Source organism: Thermobia domestica, chromosome 1 (assembly GCF_964235325.1).
Source record: "Thermobia domestica chromosome 1, izTheDome1.hap1.1, whole genome shotgun sequence".
NCBI classification, from domain to species: domain Eukaryota; kingdom Metazoa; phylum Arthropoda; class Insecta; order Zygentoma; family Lepismatidae; genus Thermobia; species Thermobia domestica.
In genome coordinates this window covers 281,254,268-281,273,840 of record NC_137454.1, presented here as the reverse complement: position 1 = coordinate 281,273,840, position 19,573 = coordinate 281,254,268, and the positions used below count along the sequence as shown (strand labels likewise).

The window sequence follows — 19,573 nt, the reverse complement described above, 5'->3', positions numbered from 1 at the left end:
CTTTATTCATCCGTTTCCTTTATCCAAAAATTTAATACAAAGAAGGTCTGTGGTGGATACGCGGTACAGCGTTCACCCCTGGTGCATGAGGTTCTTGGTTCGATCCTAGCTGGCGCCAAGTGAGCTTTGTGGTTAACAAACACCGTGTACGTGGGTTTTCTTGGAATTCGTTTCCTCCTAATTTCTTCGTTTCAGTAATTTATAAATGCGTACCTTATTTAACCGACTTCTTTAACTTAGCCAGTATATTCGTTGAACGTAAAACTTATAATAACTTTATATCGATATATTAATATTCAATATCAATATCCAGACAATTTCCAATATTTCGATATTTTATACAACTAAGATTCAAAGGTTTTCAGTAAATCCATATTTTAAAATCAATCTCTCTGTGGGACAGCCCTGCTTCAATACCCGGCAAACATGTTAATTTCCTGTTCATTATAAGTTTGTTCTTACACAGTAATGTATATAACATTTATAACTGAAAAATCCGTAGTACAAGCTAAAGGTTTAGCGAACGGTTCTCCACGTGGGAGAATCCTGGATCGAGTCCCGGTGAGTCTCCTAACTTACTGTCAAATATAAGTTTGTTCTTACGCAGTAAAGTTTATCCCATTTATAAATGAAAACTCCGCAGTGCAAGCAAAAGGTCTAGTGTACGATTTGTAGGTGGTAGAGCCCTGGTTCGATTCCCGGTGAGTGTGCTCTCCGCCTGTTCAATGTAATTTGTTCTTATACAGTAAAGTTTATACCATTTATGATTACATATAACTTAAAAGTCCACAGTGCGAGCATTAAAAAATTAGCGTACAGTTTTCCACGTGAAACATCCCTGCTTCGATTCCCGGTAGTTTCATGCCTTCCTGTTCAATATAACTTTCTTCTTAACACATACTATATAAATACCTTAACACATACTATATACTATATGTCTTACACAATTTATAGCTACATATCAGTTACAGAGACTGCTAAGCAAAATGTTTAGTGCACAAAATTTCCACGCAAGAGTCTGCCGTTCGATTTCTGGTGATTCTGCTGACTTCCTGTTCAATATAAGATTGTTCTTACACAGTAACATTTATATCATTTATAGTTATAAGTAACCAGTTTGCAGTGCAAGTAAAACGTTTAGCGTACAGCTTTCCAAGTGGGAGAATCTTCGATTCCCGGTGCAAGGAACAATCTAGATTCCCTGTAGCCTACATATTACAGTACACTATAAGTTAGTCAATTTATAATTCTTTATAAGAACACCGAATAATATGGTTTTCAATGTTGGAAAATCTGAAATTAATTTCTGGTAAAACAAACCCTTCCTTTCAGTTATATTTCCGACAATTACGAGTGTTTTACAAGTTTTTCGTTTACAATGTTACTTTTCATATAAAAAGAAAAACGAACAAGTATAAAAATAAAAATGGAAATGCTACAAAGTTTGTACCTACGAGCAAAAAGTCGGTATTTATATAACTCTAATAATATTGAGAGCAACTCGAAAATTCCATAATCATCTTTCCGCTTCCAACAACCAAAATTCCAGACTCGTCTTTCCCCTTCCAACGACTGTTGCCGTGCTCAATTTAATGCATATAAATGAAACAAAAATATATTAATTTGTTATACGTGTGTGATTTGCATATTTCATTTCTAAAGGCAAGTTATATTCGGTTTGTCAAATTAGCATTTATTAAACCTTCTCCAAGCGAAAGTCATTCATTATACGTTACATTCTCTTACCATGTAAACCGTCCGTACGCCTTGGAATCCATATCTGCATATATTATCATTTTTATGTGTCATTTATATATCACATTTATTTAAATGAGCAAGAGGCTGCATTACATACGCGCAAGAAGAATGCATCAATTACACTGGCCGACGTCAGTTTAGTTACAGAAAGAAAAACCACTGATTCTGACTAATTTCAGGAGACTGAATTCGAAATTGATAGCGGATTTACTACATTGGGTCGTATTTTGGCGTTATGCATTGTTGCCAATTTTGCCATTTTGTAGGGACGGCTTCAGCTGTCATCTAAGTAGCCGGTCTGGCAATGCTATTTGAGTAACAAATAAATTAGATTTCACTCAGTTGGCGACAGATAGGATCCCCCTTGTTGTTGGCATATATATATATATATATATATATATATATATATATATATATATATATATATATATATATATATTTAACAATAAATACCGGGAGAACCGGAATGATTAAAATGCTTGACACTTGTGTTCCATCCCCTTCTTCGTTTGTTTGTTTTTAGACCACTAAAACCGGTTTAAAAAATAGGGTCTATGTGGCAACAATGAGCGGCACGATGACGTTGGCAGAAAAAGCGCCGACTGTGCCGTTATTGCGTGGCTCAGTCTTGCTCTTATGCATTGTAGTAAGTAATCTCTCAAGTGTATAAGTATTTTGTCGGGAGAATTGACTTGGAATTTTTATGTCAGTAACTTCAGTTTTATTTTACCGTACTTTTAGAACTGTTTGCCTCTGTTTTCAGTATATTTTAGTGATTTTATGTAATAAGTGGTTGTGCTGTTGCTCTAAGTTTCGCTTTCCTGTGCAAAATGTCAAGTTCTTTCCGTAAAGGATGTGAAAGCTCACCAGACAGATTTTGTTATATCTGTGGCGTATATATGTTTAAGTCGCAGATTAGATCGATAAATGATTATGTTAGGGAAGTATATTATTTTTATTTTTGTTGCAAGATCGGTGATGAAGATAAAAGCTGGGCCCCTCATGTGTGTTGTTTGATGTGTTATGCGACTCTGCTACTTGGCTTAAACGAAGGATGCCTTTTGCTGTTCCGATGATATGGAGAGAACCCTGGAATCATTATGATGATTGCTATTTCTGTATGACGAATACAGCAGGAAGTAACAAGAAGAAACAACGTGCCATCGAATACCCAAACTTGCAATCCGCGATCAGATCAGTGTCCCATGGAGAAAATTTATCTGTACCTACTCCTCCGAAAGATTCGGAAACTATCGATATTACAGCACCTACAAGGAGCGATAAGGACACCAACTCAATATCTGCAAATGAAGATCTGAGAGACAGTTTTTTCGACGTAAAAAATGAGCCTCACTTCATCCTACAAGATGAGTTGAATGATTTACTGAAAGAGTTACAACTTTCGAAAGAGAAACATCAAGTTTTGGATGCTGGACTCAAAGAGTGGAATTTACTGGCTCCTACACCTACTTACACTTACTTCAGGAAAAGGAACGAGCCCTTTTCAGAATACTACAGAATGGAAGGTTCCCTTTACGTATGCACGGACACCAATGGTCTGATGAATGATTTAGAAATTCAACATGATCCATCCATTGGCGTATTTTCATAGATTCGTCTAAGTACAGTCTGAAAAAGGTTTTACTTCATAATGGAGATAAGCTGCCGTCTATTCCTGTGGCACACTCTGTTTCGATGAAAGGGACTTACGAGAATCTCGCACTCATTTTAAATCGTTTTAACTACAGAGAATATAGTTGCCAAATTTGGGGAGATTTGAAAGTTATTGCAATATTACTTGTTCTGCAAGGTGGATTTACAAAGTACAGTTGTTTTTTGTGTCTTTGGGACTCAAGAGCCAAGGAAAAACATTTTTCACAGAAATAGTGCCCCCCCAGAGACACAAGTCCGGTAACAACAGTGTCAAGTATGAGCCTCTAATCGATCCAGCCAAGGGGCTGCTTCCACCTCTTCATATTAACTTGGGCCTCATGAAGGATTTCGTAAAAGCTATGGACAAAGATAATGAAAGATTTAAGTATTTTAGACAATGTTTTCCGAAACTAAGTGATGGTAAAGTAAGAGAAGGAGTTTTCATAGGACCAGATATTAGCAAACTTATCCATGACGAATTGTTTGAACAGAGTTTAAACGACAAAATATTAAATGCCTGGCTTGCTTTTGTTAGTTGTAAAAGGTTTTTTGGTTAGTTGCAAAACTAAAGCTCAAAATTACGAGGCTCTGGTGCAGCAACTTCTGATAGCATATGAAGCACTGGGATGTCACATGTCTTTGAAAATCCACTTTCTGCACTCCCGCCTCAATTTCTTTCCAGAAAATCTTGCAGATATAAACGACGAAATGGGAGAACGGTTTCACCAGGATATACGAACGATGGAAACTCGATATCAAGGACGTTGGGACCCTGCAATGGTGGGGGGACTATTGCTGGTCGGTGAAGAGAGAGGACCCAACATTTCATAAAAGAAAAATGTAAAGTAGATGGTGTTATTTGCAGCTCTAAACATTAGACTGTATAAATTACTCTGTGTATGTAAATGGTAATGGTCCTACACTTAAAGAATATATATAGTTTTTAGTGCTAATACACAAACAGAATATATAATTTCTTAACTGGTTCGATTCAATAAATTGATTTTAAGAATTTTTAAAACTGAATGTTGTTCTTGACTAACTGTCGAAATGAAGTTGATTCCCTTTCGGCACGCAAACGGTTTATTGACCGGTACACTTCATGATAGTTCATTTTCCCTATTATGGTAAATCTGGTAACTATGCGTTACACAAAAATGCGAGCTAATGTAGTAAAATGGATATCATATTCATATTCAGGGACCTAAAATTAGTCAGAATCAGTGAGCTTTGTTTCTGTAACTTTTCAAAAGTTTAAAAACGTCGGCCTGTGTTATTCAAACGTTCATACAATAAAAAAACCGCCCGTGAATATAACTACAACGTATCATCAAATATATCATTAAGAACTCTTACAATGTCAAAATCTCTACACTCATGAATGTTTATGAGTGAGGAGAATTATATAACAATTTACTGATGTTTTAGCGCTGAGCCAATTTATCCTTTTTATTTTACTTTTTTTTTCTACTACCTCCTTTATATTTATTCCTGGTGCGATATAATGTAAAATATGAGTAACTTTAACTATTAATCATTTCGTTCGTAGTCTATTATCTGTTCTTTGAAAAAATATTAATCTTTATATGAATCTCTGGAAGTTAATGAACATGAATGAAGCATGGAGAACTCCAAGTAAGTCTCTTAGAAGTAATGATTCTGGATTCCGGACGGGGAAGAAAATTACATATTTCATATCTTAGTAGGCGTCGCAATGTCATAGGGGGGCACGGTGGCTCAGTGGTAGAGCGTTCACCTCTGGTGCTTGGGGTCCCGGGTTCGATCCCAGCCCCCGCCAAGTGAACTTTGTGGTGGACAAACATCGTGCTCGTGGGTTTTCTCGGGGTACTCCCGTTTCCTCCCACTTTCTTCATTCCACCATTTTCACTCATCTCTCATTATCACCGTCTCCTTTAGCCTAACCGGCATAACCGTGGGACGTAAAACTCAAAGATTTCATTTCATTTCATTTGTCGCAACGTCATATTTTCCTACAGAGGGTCACAAATGTGAACGTTTGTCCCCCACGAAAATTTACAAGTTATGGTCCTGGATGGAGCCAAGGCCTATTGTCATAACGCTACTGAAAAGTAAGTTAAACAAAAGTTACGGTTGGTGGATGAAGTTTAGCATCCCTTTTCTGTACTAAACCTATATAAGGTGTTGACTTATGGTTTAAGATGAAATCTTAACCGCGTAGTACTTTGAAATTTGAATGTTGTCCTACCAGAAATTGAACGTGGGATTACGTGTAAAGAAGACGTACCCGCAAACCATTATACATGAGCGACGGGATCAAACGTTTATATATTGTACATTGTGTATGTTATACAAAATTTTACATATAACTTCGAAACTTTTTCATAATAAGCATAAGTTGCCATTATTATTATTATTATTATTATTATTATTAGTAGTAGTAGTAGTAGTAGTAGTAGTAGTAGTAGTAGTAGTATTAAATAGTTCTGATTAGATTGACCTAGCACAGACTAAGGTCAACAACACACATCTCTTTCTGAGTCGGCAATCTTATGATTTTGTAACATATGGAATTGATAAAGGAATCCACTTTTTAAAAATACAACAATACTGTCTTCTATTAAAGGGAAAATACTTTTATAGTACTCTTTGTGTATCCGAATGACCAGCACGTGTGATCCCCGACAAAAGAACAAAATTTCTAGTGTTGATTTAACATCGTGAGACATTTAGTAATAACTTGAAGCAAACTGAATTAACTACATTTTATTCAGATAACAGAATTAGCAGCTCGATATGCTAACTAGACACTAGCTAGTTATAATTGAGGAGTTTGATGCAATAAGTGTGTAAGTCTGAAACATGCAGTTGGAGAAAAACGATGTTGAAACTTTAATTTTTTTTTAACATGAAATAATGTAATATGCAGCATTTTATTCCGATATTGAATTGAAATGTTACCAGGAGGCTAAACAAGCATGGCAAAAGCCACAAATGCGTTTGATGTAAAAGGGGCATAAACTCGCTTACGCCCTTATTACATCAAACTCCTCAATTTATCGTGTGTTGTGGAGCCATGGTTATGTTTCTTCATTCACGCAATCAATTCAGATGTTCTGGGACATTACTCCATCCAACAGGCACGTAGCCAAGGGGGGGGGTCCGGGGGGTCCGGACCCCCCCCCCTTCGAGACCAGAAATGAAAAAAATTAAGGAAGGATGAAACAAAATGAAATGAGTAAAGGAAGAACCAGAGTTAAAAATAAACTACACGAAGCTTTTGGTTACTCTTTTTATGAGGAGATGGTATTACTTGCAATACATGGTGGCGAAGTGGGCGAGATATCCTGGAAGAGTCAGGAAATTTGAAATTTCTAGGAAAGTTAGCGATTTTTCAGAATTTCTAGTCAGGGAGATTTCAAGCTTCGGAAAGCATAGTGCGCTTGTGTAACAGCGTAAACATTTTTTATCATAATTTTTCGTCATCGCATCCATGCAGTATCAAACATTTTATTTCAAAAACAATCTTCTACTGTTCTTTTAACCTGTCATTTGGAGCAGACAGTAGTAACGGAATAATAAAAACAAAAATTTATATGGAAAGAAAGTTCTGTTAACATTTGATTCAACAGAGAAAGGAACACAGATATTGTAAAATAATTTACAAGACATTATTGAGTATGTACTTTTTATAATAGTGAATATGTACTTTTTCTAAAGGTTGAGGTCATAATGAAAGGAAAATTGTTATACTTGAATAAACAGAGGAAGGACTTAAATATTGTATAATCTTTTTCAATATTTTTTTTTATTATTTTACTCGAGATTTCTTCATAGTTTATTATTGAAATACTTACCAACATATCCTCATTTTATTGTCATAACAAACCAATATATGTTGATAGTAAAGTAGTTTAGATTAATCGAGCTCCTGTGCCTTCAGAATTTCATGTCACCCCCCCCCCCGTTGCGAAATCCTGGCTAAACGAACCAATATATATTCCAGTAAAATAGTTTAGAATGATCGAGCCCCTGGTATGATGACCACAGTATTTCATGTCACGGACCCCCCCCCCTTCACGAAATCCTGGCTACGTGCCTGCATCCAACTGCTTCCAAAAAGTGATCTATTACTTTTAGGAATATTTTTAATATTCTTTTCTTCTTTTCAAAATTCCCTAAGAAAATTTCCTACTACATCCATAAATATGGCTTACAGAAAAGTAAAAATCGATACTTGTGATTTTCTCGAATGCTGCTCTATCAATACCATTTATGCCTATATATACTTGTCTTAAGTTGGAAGCACATTCGTGGCTATATGGTTAATATACGCGCCTTTGATTCGGGATAGCCGGTTACAATTCCCACGAGGTGCTCATGTGGTTCGGATTCCACGATAAGCAGTAGGTTCATGACTCATATAACCGGAAAGGAACACTAAACTTCAAAGTAGGGTTATTTCTAAGTTGATATTACAGTTGATAATCCTGCAGTATAATATTGTCTGTTCCTCATGGGAATAATATCAAAGGATAGTTTGCTCATGAGAGGGAGTTTACTAGGAAGATATTCTCGAAGGGGCTTTAAGAGATTTTGTCCGTATTTCATAAATAAGTATTACATTAACTACCATCGAGTATGCCATAAGTCATTTCTCGTGGTCAAAATTTTGGTTCAAACTCAGGCCATGTGAGTTTGTGGTACAGAACATCGTGCCCGTGCGTTTTCTCGGGTTCTTCCATTTCTTCTTACATTATCATTCAACCACCTGCTTTTATGATCATTCACTTTCATTGATTATCCGTCCCTTTTAACCTACAAGGATTAGCCGTAGGACGGGATACGGCTGTTTCGGTGTAGGATGTTTCGGTGTAGGACGTTTCGGTGTACGGATGTCTCGGTGTAAGGACGTTTAGGTGTGAGGCTGGTTCGGTGTAAAAGTTGGAACGTCCACTCTTCAGAATGAAAATTATTCGTTAGGGAGAAATAAATTCATGAAGTAGAAAATATAAATAATAAATAAAAAATTAAATGCTGCTGTAGTTGACAGGGGTTACTTATTTATACTGAGTCCCCTCGCTTCACTATATGTCAGAACTTCTTATATCCTCAAATGTTATAATTATGAATTGATTGGGAAAACGTTTTATGGTAATGATATGTAGTAAAAAAGTGTGTGATGCATAAACATTGTGTACACCACACACACATTATTACGGCAATAACTGTGCACAAATCGCAAAATACTGCACAATCTTTGAAAGGAAATTTTCAAACACATGTGGTTTTTCTTCCAACTAACCGCTTTTATATCATGCATACCCAATAAGATTAGCAAATCTAGGAGAAGAGAACTGATTATGAATCAGTGTTGGGATCTTAACTATATTATTACGGAGATATAAATTCATGTTATAGTTGTAGAGGACAGTGTCAGAAAAAAGCCTCAAGAAAATTTTTAACGGCCTAAAGAACACAAGAAGAGGCTGAATCCTACCACTTGTTCCTGCAGAAATTGTTTCTATTATGAGTTACTCTTTTGTTCTTAAAATAGGTTCAAAATTGATGAATTGTGACCATTCCACGAAGATAATAACAAAATGGACTTTGCATTAGACGCTTGAAGAAAAGTCTCTTGGAACCATGATCTCACAACACTTGATGTTAATTTTCCAGGATTTGATGCTTTCACAAGGATATCTTCAAATTTAAAGAGGTTGTGTTGGACTATAAGACGAAATGTTCCATTGTTTTCCTACAAAACAATTAAAAGTAGTGATAACAAAACACTATTTGCAGAAATGAAAGGTTGTATGATGGAGCTACGAGTCATAGAATTTACTGACTGTACCACACTTTCTACTGTTTGTGTCCCTGTAAACACTAGAGTACGTCCCGTATGCATTTAAAAATTAAGCCGTATTGATCAGAGTTATAAATATTTTATTTTCCAATAACATGTGTTGCTTCACATTCGCGACAAATGCATTGAGTCTGGCTTCTAACTTTTTGGGCTATAGATTTAATCAAACGTCCTGTTAAAATAAGTACAGAAAGGGGTTTCAAATCAGTCTGCACCTTCTCTCAGTAGTCCCTGCCAATTGTTCTTGGCTAACTGCAAAACATTTCAAACCAGAAGACTATTTGTAATTGTTATCATCATATTGGATCCTCCAATTTGAATTTTCTAATTTTTACGCCAGGCTCTGAATCACCTGTCCTAAAACCCCTTGGCAGTAAGCTGGCCGTATCACTTAATCTTCTATTTTAATAATTATTTTCTGTTTATGCTTGGAGGTCACCTCTAATGTTCAAAGGGTGGTTTCTACCCTTAAACCCGCACCATTACCAAAGTAGAAAAATACGTGACGATTATTTTTTGATATTCTACAAGTATGCAAAGTTTCATTCAAATCAGTAAATTCACTTTCGTAAGTTTTCTTGTTAGTGCTGTTCAAATGAAACAAATAAGTTAATTGGCAGACATGAAGTCAGAAAAACGAAAAAATACGCCAATGTTACGAAGAGATTGAGCAATTACAATGAGACTCAATAACAATGTTAATCAGTTTACACTATTGCAGAGTGGCTACACTATGACACTTCATGACTGTTCATTACAAGCATATGATTAATGCAATCAAATATTAGGCTATACACCGAAACGTCCTTTACAGCCAAGCGTCCTTACACCGAAACGTCCTTACACCGTAACGTCCGTACACCAAAACATCCGTACACCGAAACGTCCTACACCGAAACATCCTACACCGAAACAACCTACACCAAAACGCCCTACACTGAAACATCCTAGACCCCCGTAGGACATATCAATGAAAGATACATCTCACTTTTGTATATGACGTAATCCCGTAAAGAAGTTTTATTCAATTTTCTCAATAACTGATTAACAGTTGTTCATCATATTTTTTCGTTAGCAATCCTACAGTTGTTCATCATATTTTTTCGTTAGCAATCCTACTAGTACACAAGATTGCCAAAAAGTCCTTTAACAGACAAGATTGAACCAAAGACTCTATTTAGAAGAGAGGCGTGTTCTACCACTGAGCTACGGTGACCAATGAACTGCGAGGAACAGTTATTTATTCTCTAATTATAATACAAACCATTGTGTATATATAAACCATTATTAACGCTAAAGTACAGCTGAATCCACTTTTTTACAGAAATTTCTCCCCAAAACTAGATACGCAACACAGATACGTAGGATATAATAGAAGAATTTTGATTAGCGAAGAAATCAGTTACAAAATGAATATCGATTACTATCAATAGGATCTGTTTCGCACTACCTCATCGAAAATCGAAAAAAAAACTTCCACTCACTCACTTGTATACACTTCCATATGTGTCGTATCCTTATATTGCTTTCCAGTACTATTATAACGATTGAAATAATATTTAAAATGCACCGTGATTCTCTCAGCTTTGTTAAAACAATAATACGAGCAAGATATAGTTCACATAATAAGTGTTCTGTAACGTTGAAGATAAAATGAAATCAACATAAAAAGAAATAGCTCATAGTACTAAACAATAGTTTTATGTGATTTTTCAATGAAATTCAAAACTATTATGATTCTAACCCATATTCCTATCAGAATTTTTGAAATTATCCTTAGTAAATTTGCATCACATACTAAGAACTATTTTTCATTGAGAAAATTGTATTTCTTATATTGTTAATTTCTGGGAACGACTCACTGATTATCTTTCTTTTTCTGATACTTATCTTTCTTTTTCTTTTCAGACGAAAGCCCACCTAGACGTTCTAGCTGATGCACTGTTGCGGTGGGCACGGGGCCGTTAGTTATTGTCTTGTACCTCACTCATTCTCCCTGTCTTTTAATGGTGTAATCTTGATGACAGATGTGGTGTGTCCTTCCTCACAGCGGGTCAATCTCCGTGGTAACTCATCCTCATCAATACGAAAAGAACTACGTAGGACCTGAGAACGAATTCACGAAGCGAAGCAGATCACGGAACCTTTAACACGGAGGAATGGAATTGTTTAATTAATAGTGACTTGAATTAACTAAGATCTGACTGCAATAAAAGGTACAGACGTGACTTATTGAGTATTTTTCTCAAACTACTGCAAACTACTGAATTTTGGAATAATGTTATTTGAGATAAAGCATTAACAATGGATTGTGAACAACTAAGTGTACTGTTATTAAGATAAAATGTCTTACTTGAACTGTTTCAAATGGAATATAAAATATAATAGCTCACATCGATCGATCGTGCGAATGTGTATAAGAAAGAACTAGTTCTTCTTTTAAACGTAACTTTTTAAAAGCATTTGAATAAACTCAATGTACATATCTCAACCTAATATATAGAAAATTAAATACTAAATATAATTAGTTAATGTAACGAAGTTAAATAATGAAAGAGTGAGATATTCTATTTCACTTACAGAAGACTGATTAAAAGTATCCTATATTTATTTTAATAGATAACTTTGAAATCTTAAAAGAAGAACTTAGTTCTTCAGTCGAACTTTAAGAATCTCTGTAGTTACAGAGTAAGAGTTACCTTAGACAGAAAGCATTGTTTCCTTTCATCAAGTATCAGCTAATAAACTGAATCTTTGATTAGCAAAGGATCGTAAATACTTACTTTTATCATAATTTGGAAAATCTCTGTGACAAACATTACATTTGAAATTTTTTTATTGTGTTCTGTTTGACAGTATGGCTTCTTTATGTAGTTCGTATTTCTTTGGAGCTAGCTAGTGTAAATCATAATCATAATGTGGGCACTGGTCAAATCTACAGCCTCCTATCCTGAGCCTCGATAGGACGCTGATTGTACTCACACATTTATTGTCCACATTTGAAAAGATTCTGAGGAGAATGACAGAACGAAAAATAAAAAAAAAATACAATTTTTGACTAAAATTGAAATCGCTATGAATGTATCTAGCATTGTATACAATTGTATATGTAATATTAGTGTAAACAACTATATATTTTAAATGTTTTATGTGTAGGTGCTAGTGTTACAAAATTGATTTTCTATTCTCTCATTAGCCTCAGAACCTTCTCGTCAAGAGTGAAACTTAGGTTGTCACTCACAGAAAGAGAAATAATAAAAATTAATTATATGCACACTTGTATTAATTCTGAAGTATACATAAATTGCCGTAATTTATGGGCTATATGGAACTTTGGAATTTAGAGGCTGGTAAAAACTAAAAACATTACATTACATGTTAATGTTATTCTTTCTTTTTTAAACAAATATATTAAATTAAGTGATACATTGATTAAAGACGAAATTAACGAATATTAATGCAACTTCATTCATGGTAGAGAACTAAATTATTAATTCTATATAGCCTATAGTCAAAATATGTACAATTTAATGAGTTGCAACAACAATTAAAAGAATACGAGATAAAAGAAACAATTGCTTTCCTTACAGGTATAAATTATATAACGATGAATGTCCTGCATACACGTACACAAAGCGTTGATCCCCTTTTTAAAGCGTTTCATTATGATCATTAAAACAGGTGGTTTACTACTGATATAATAAAGAGAAGTTGGGGTGGTTAATCTAAAAGAATGAGGATCATAGATGTCTATGCGCATTATAAATTCTATTATTTATGATAGACCTATGTAAATTGGCGATATTTAATAAGTCTCTAGATTTGCTACGGAACTTTTTTTCATGCACTTCTAGGAAGAACTTAACATTCGGGATATTAGATAAGTCAGCTTAAGAAGTTTTTTGTCATATGTCACATTTATATAATAATGTATTCGTTGTCATAATTTGCCCATATATTGTGAATATATAACATACTTTTATGTATAAGCACAATTAATACATATGCAAAAGTGATTTAAGGTATATTTATGTGATTTCTAATTATTGGTTCACAATTCATGTTCATAAATGAGCATTATAAATTTTATCAATATTTTCAATAATTCTTTAAACGTGTAGTATTAATTGTTATAACTACTTAAGTCTCAGGTGTATGTACGCCCGAACAAGCGCATTAATTTATTATGGTACTTCAAAAGCACTAAACATTTAAACGATATGTTTCTTGTTTTATCAGTTGTTTGTAATTATTAAGTTTAAATCAAATATTTCGAAACTTTACACAGTAAGGATTAACTGTAAAAGGTTATTTAGATTCTGATAATTTGATCATATTCTTACAGTGAAGTAAGTTATGGATTCTGTCACACGTATTTTAAAATGGTTACCATCGGAAACTTAATTTTGCTTCAACATACTAGAAGTTATCGATAAGTAGTAAAAATAAAAGTTTTATATAAACTATTTTATAGCATTTCACGCACAAGCACACATACACACACACACGCACATAAAGAAACACGCTAACACTGAATCTAACACTGCTTCACATATTTGTTAAATGTAGTGATATTGCTAGCACGTTATTGATATTTACAAGCACTGCAACATTGTGATATGACATAATCCTGCCACACATTACTTCTGATAATGTGTAGAAATTAATTCTCTGTGTTCCGTTTTTTGACAGATTACATGTACTTTCAATTGTAACAACGCTACTGTTCCATCACTGTAACATGTGAGGTAGCTTAGACCTCGTATTTAACAGAAAGTACCAAACCTATGTTGTGATTTTAGTTGATCTGTATTCATTCCTTTGTAGAACATAAACCATCTTGAATGCACCCAATGTATTTTTGTTATTGTTTGAGATTTAATCGAATTAAGCCTAAATCTCAAGGAGGAGGCATAATAACCTACACGTGCGCGTTCTTGTTGTTTATAAATATATATTAATCTATTATGCGTATGAAAGTCATATCGTAGAATACGTATGATGTTGCAAAAATGCCTCAGCCAGTATAATATGCTACAGAGTTATTGTCAAGAAAAGATTTAACTCAAATCTTAGGCAATATTTTGTCAATATCAAAGTGAGTGTTTTACTTCCCAATTGAGTGTTTGAGGATATTCCTCCACAGCTAAGGGAGTTTGTGTGCAAATTGAGAGATATCAGAACTAAGTCCATCCATTTCATTATTGTACATTACATTTATCCTAGCTGTTGGTCGTAGGCCTATTTCAAGATTACAAGGTACCACAGCAGCTTTGAAGTAGAGTGTTGTTGAAAAGAACTTAAGTGTAAGTATGTTATAAATATTATGAACATGTTTCAAGAAACACTGGAATGGTATAATGCAATACAATCTCAGTCAATTGTTGTTCTGTTTCAACAAGATAAACCATTCAATTAGTAGAAATTTTAATTTTTTAATGTTACTCAAGTTCAATCAGCTATGTGAAGAAGCAGGTACGGTCGCCTTGAACTCTGGCCTCGAATTCCATTGAATAAATCTGTCTTCAAGCATATTTCCTATTCTCGAAATATGAAATTGTTATTAATATATATATGTGATGAGCGAACGAGCGAGCGAGCGAGACAGAGAGAGAGAGAGAGAGAGAGAGATTGTGAATGTATGTCTACGAGTGTTCTCCTCAGTATGACATTATAGGTATAAATTCCGTGTTGTTCAGAAAGTTTTATCGAATCTCTTTTCGGGTGTATGTGAGTGCGTAGAATTTTATCTTGTTTTGTTGTCATGAAAACATTCCATATTAAATGTAATTCATTTCTGCCAATATATGAATTATGACTTCAGGGATAAAGTTATGGATATTTCTATTCTACTGTATATCATACTGCTTTGAACTAAGTTACGTTCATATATATCAATGATAATGGCATCAGTTTCTTCTTTATGTAGTGAAACAAATTATCGCAAGAAGACCTGATCTCATATCAATTTTATTTTGTTATACCGTACGATGGTTTCTAATTTTCCAAATTTAAAATATATGTGGAATGTGGTTATAATGAGACAAGAGTAAAGCGTTTAGTCATCAAAATGTAGGACTGATCGCTTGTTCCTTTTATTTTCTAATAATTTCTATAGTGAGCATTTAATATTTGTATTAAGATATTGTAATTTATTTACGCACAGTTGACCATGGCATTTATTTCTGGTAGTTTTTACAAATTTTCAATTTGTAAGTTGTAAATGTAATGGTATCTTTAAGAATGTGTCTATAAGCTACCAGTACCAAAATTGAATATAATACATTTTGTTGTACTTGCCATAAAGAGGTACTTTATTTGTCTAAAGTGTAATCAAAGTGGAACAAAGTGAGCACATGTTAGCGATGTAACTCAGTAAATTAGCTATACTTCCATACTTGTTCAACAAATACAAAGTGCAGACGAATTGTTATTTTTTTGTGATTGTGGTTTGCTAGTAAATTGGGTACTGTGTGAAATTTATCTATTCATATAAGAAAACAGACTGTTGTGACGAGGTATATATATCTACAGATAAATTTAAAATAAAACAAAATACGAGAAGCAATCTATTTTCTTTCAAGAAGAACTTCTTTGTGTACTGCGTTGCTCCGATGACGTCATAAATGAAGTTAAATAAATATTATCAAGAAACAATAGTCTTTGATTTCAGTATTCAATAAAGTTGCTTAATGAAATTTGTATTAAATTAATAAAATTCTAATCGTATACAAAATTTGCATTGTGCAACTAGTAACACAGAGGAAATGTGAAAACCGTAGATTATTTTCAGTTTCTGTTAATAAGTTCAATCTTCAAACTTACAACACAAGTATTCATTTTTAAATATCAGTTTTAATTAATGTTCTAAAAACATTTTCCATCGCCAATCGTTTATATTGTTTTATAATAAATAAATGTTAACAAAAAATTGTGAAATAACTAGTACTTAATCTACTTCCCCCTGATATAGATCTATATCATGATTGCAAAAATATTCTTGTGTGTTGGAATGGGAAGAAATTTGCAGTGAAATTTAGCGTTAAGTCTTCGTAAGTTTTATTATTTCAAATTGGTCTAATAAAGTAACCGAAGAATGTTATGGAGAGGAAAAACAGTTCGTCTTATAGTTAGTCAACAACAGTACCAATTTTTGCATCCTTATGACATAAGCTTTTGCAGAATTAAGGTCAAAGGTCACCACATGGTTGATTAGAGGTTCCTATGTGATGAATAACACAAAGTTAATTTATTACTTTCGTTTTTTCCTCTTACTGCTGGATAACTGAACATTCGTATGCTTATGACGTGAAGAGGTTTGTGCTAATTCCCGCTCTATGTAGCCTCGCTGCTGAAAAGGACGCTAAGCTCTAATCCATCTTTTAAAAGCGTTTAAATGACCTATACTGTATAAAACAATCTTGAGCATAGTTTCATTTATAGCGAAATGCAGTAGGCTACCTGACCTAATGTGGCGAAAGGACAAGCCGGATAGTCCATTGTTTTATAATTATATATTTCTTGCTCCACCTATACCATTAAAAACACACCTTTTATAATACAACCCATTCTTATTCATATTTTCTGACATTTTAATACAGGTCTATACTTGGGTTATGAACTGATATTGTATTGTACGTTTTAACAAGTAATTAAAGAAAAATCGAAGTTCAATAATATAAATATTGTGTTATCTACACATTTCAAGATAAATTTTACACGAAACATAAAATGATTACTTAATTACAGGAAACATAAAATGATTCACGCTCTTCGGTACGAATACACACAATTTTAAAATAAATAAAATGTAAATGTAGAAGATTTAACTCTTAGGAGAAAATTATATTTTACTCTTCATTGATAAATGATTAATAAAAATGAAAAGTTTGGCCTAAGATAAAAGAGCCAATGAATTATTCTTGAAACAATCCATGATTGATGACTGCATCTCTTTGATAAAGTTGTGCTTTTATACTTTCGAGTGACGAATGGAGAGAAGAAAGCATGGTGATCGTGAAAAAAAAAAAATGAAATTTCAACGGATTTACACTTTCATAGCGCATACATACCGAGAAAGTGATATTTAGAAATCTGTCCGTTTGTTCATGCTAATGTATACTCATCGCCAAAAGTGCCTTTACATCGGCGTGACGGGTATGTGACCGCGCAGTACTCCAAGGAAGGGATGATTGCATAAGAATTTGTGATTAATTTTTGAAGTTTTTAATTTGACTAGGGAAATAACGTACGTATAAGGAGTAAAGACATATATTTGAAGCGTCAGCGCACTGTCATCTCTGAAAAGATTCGTATTCTCAGTTTTTCAATTTATTGTCTTATATATTAAGTTAAACACCACAACATTTATTACTGATAGCGTAGATCATCTTACTTTCTAAACTTGCCTCTGTAGCCTATTTGTGAAAACATTAATCTCCAGACATGATGTAGAAAGACGAGAAAGAAATAGATACATTTGTAAGATTTATGTGATTCACTAAGGGACTATAGGAATTAGAACATCCGATTTAAATACACGTAATAGAGCGACAGTGAGATCTAGAAACCTGAACTTTTAGAAATGTTCTAGAGAGGTGAAAATATAGTTAAAAATTGGAAAAGGAATCACGTAACTTATCTTTCTTTTCTTATATTCTAGTATGCTTATTTCAGCACCTAACATTAAATCTAGGATTACGAAAAAAGGGAAGAAAGAAACATTTCCATTTAAAGAATTAAATCAGAAAAAGATATATTCTACTTCACCGAGAGTGAAATCACAACCTTTGAATTTCAAAATCAGAGTGCTACCGACTGAGCTAATAACTGCTACTAGCGCTTTTCACTCTTCAAAAATTTACTACATGTTCGCTGGACACTTTCCTAAGTCCTAAAGTGAGCATGAATTATTTCATTCGCTTCACTGACCTTATTTGAGAATCGAAACTGATTACGCAGAACGTGAATATGTTTCGCTGTCGTAAAGCAAGGGCCGAAATAAATGTAGATAAGATTCTTATTATTGTATAAAACACAGAAGTCTTTATTCCGTGTATAGCACAATATAATATAGTAACTAAGTAACATGATAATCACTAACGAATGCAGGATTTTTTACAACGGGGGAAGGGAGGCAAAAGACCGATATATATAGTTTTTCTTTTTATTGCCCTATATATATTAAGTTAAAAGTCATAACATTTATCAGTGATACCGTATATCGTCTTACTTTCTAAACTCGCCGCTGTAGCCTATTCACACCGCTAGAGCACTTATCTCCAAACATGATATAGAGAGAAGAGAAAGAAAGAGATATGAACAGTGGAGTGACTAATTTTACTGATCCTCTGGATCGATCCATCATAGATTTATTCATACTCGCCCCCTGCTCCAGGCATTTCAATTGTCCATCTCCATTATATATGGTTCCATGGTTCCATCTCAGAAGGGCCCGTTAAAAGGGCGAGAACAAAAAGGCCTGAGAAAAAGTGCACCGCATCAAAAGAGTCCGGGTCGAAAGATATCCGCGACAAAAGGGCCCGAATCAATGGGACCCTGCGTCAAAAGAGCCCGAGTCAAAACGGCCTCGCGTCAAAAGGACCCAGGTCGAAAGGGCCTCACGTTAAAAGGGTCCGGGTCGAAAAGGCTCGGCGACAAAAGTCCCGAGTCGAAAGGGCCCTGCATTAAAAGGTGCCGAGTCAAAGACCCGCGCGTCAAAAGGCTCAAGTCATAAAGGCCCGGTAAATACGGTTCCACCGGTAAAAAACCTGAGATCAAAGCAAGATTTTAAATCAGGCATGCACAAGGGAGTTTAAATCAGGAGTGTCTCCTTAGTAAGTTGATGTATTTGTGCAAAAGGAAAAAATATCTGTGGTTATTAGTAACAAATAGGAAATTTGAATCGTAATATTAGTTTTGTTTGGTTGTTTATTGTTCTGGAACAATCGCTATCGTTTAAGTCGTTCTCCATGAAAGTTGCTTGCACTCCCGTCTTTCTCGTGATTGTATTGTATTGTCGAGTTTATATTCTCGTGATATAGCCCAGTCAAACTTTATCTATTATTGACTTTCCCCTTCTAAAATTCCATTTCTACCCGTGGATCGAAGAATAATATGAAAAATATTCTGTGGAAAAGATCAGTTTAATTTTGCTGTGAGAAGACACATGTGGATTTGTATACAGCGTTAGTCAAAGGTATTTGGACAGAACAATGATAACGACATGCCTGAACAGCGGAAGAATAAATGTTATAATTGGTATTATTGCAAAAATTGCATTGATTTGAAGTGTGGTCACCATGGAAGCCCTCTTGA

The 19,573-nt window shown here is 34.2% G+C and overlaps 1 protein-coding gene across 1 annotated transcript in view; it reads left to right on the top strand.

Annotated features, from left to right (window-relative positions):
* LOC145661143 (uncharacterized) overlaps window positions 1–14,040 on the top strand; it is a 578,870-nt gene extending 564,830 nt beyond the window's left edge. The window contains exon 3 of the mRNA XM_081726592.1: window positions 11,165–14,040. Coding sequence (XP_081582718.1) covers window positions 11,165–11,224 — 60 coding nt within the window. The 3' untranslated portion in view covers window positions 11,225–14,040. The remainder of the gene's footprint in view (window positions 1–11,164) is intronic.
* The last annotated feature ends 5,533 nt before the right edge of the window (window positions 14,041–19,573 follow it).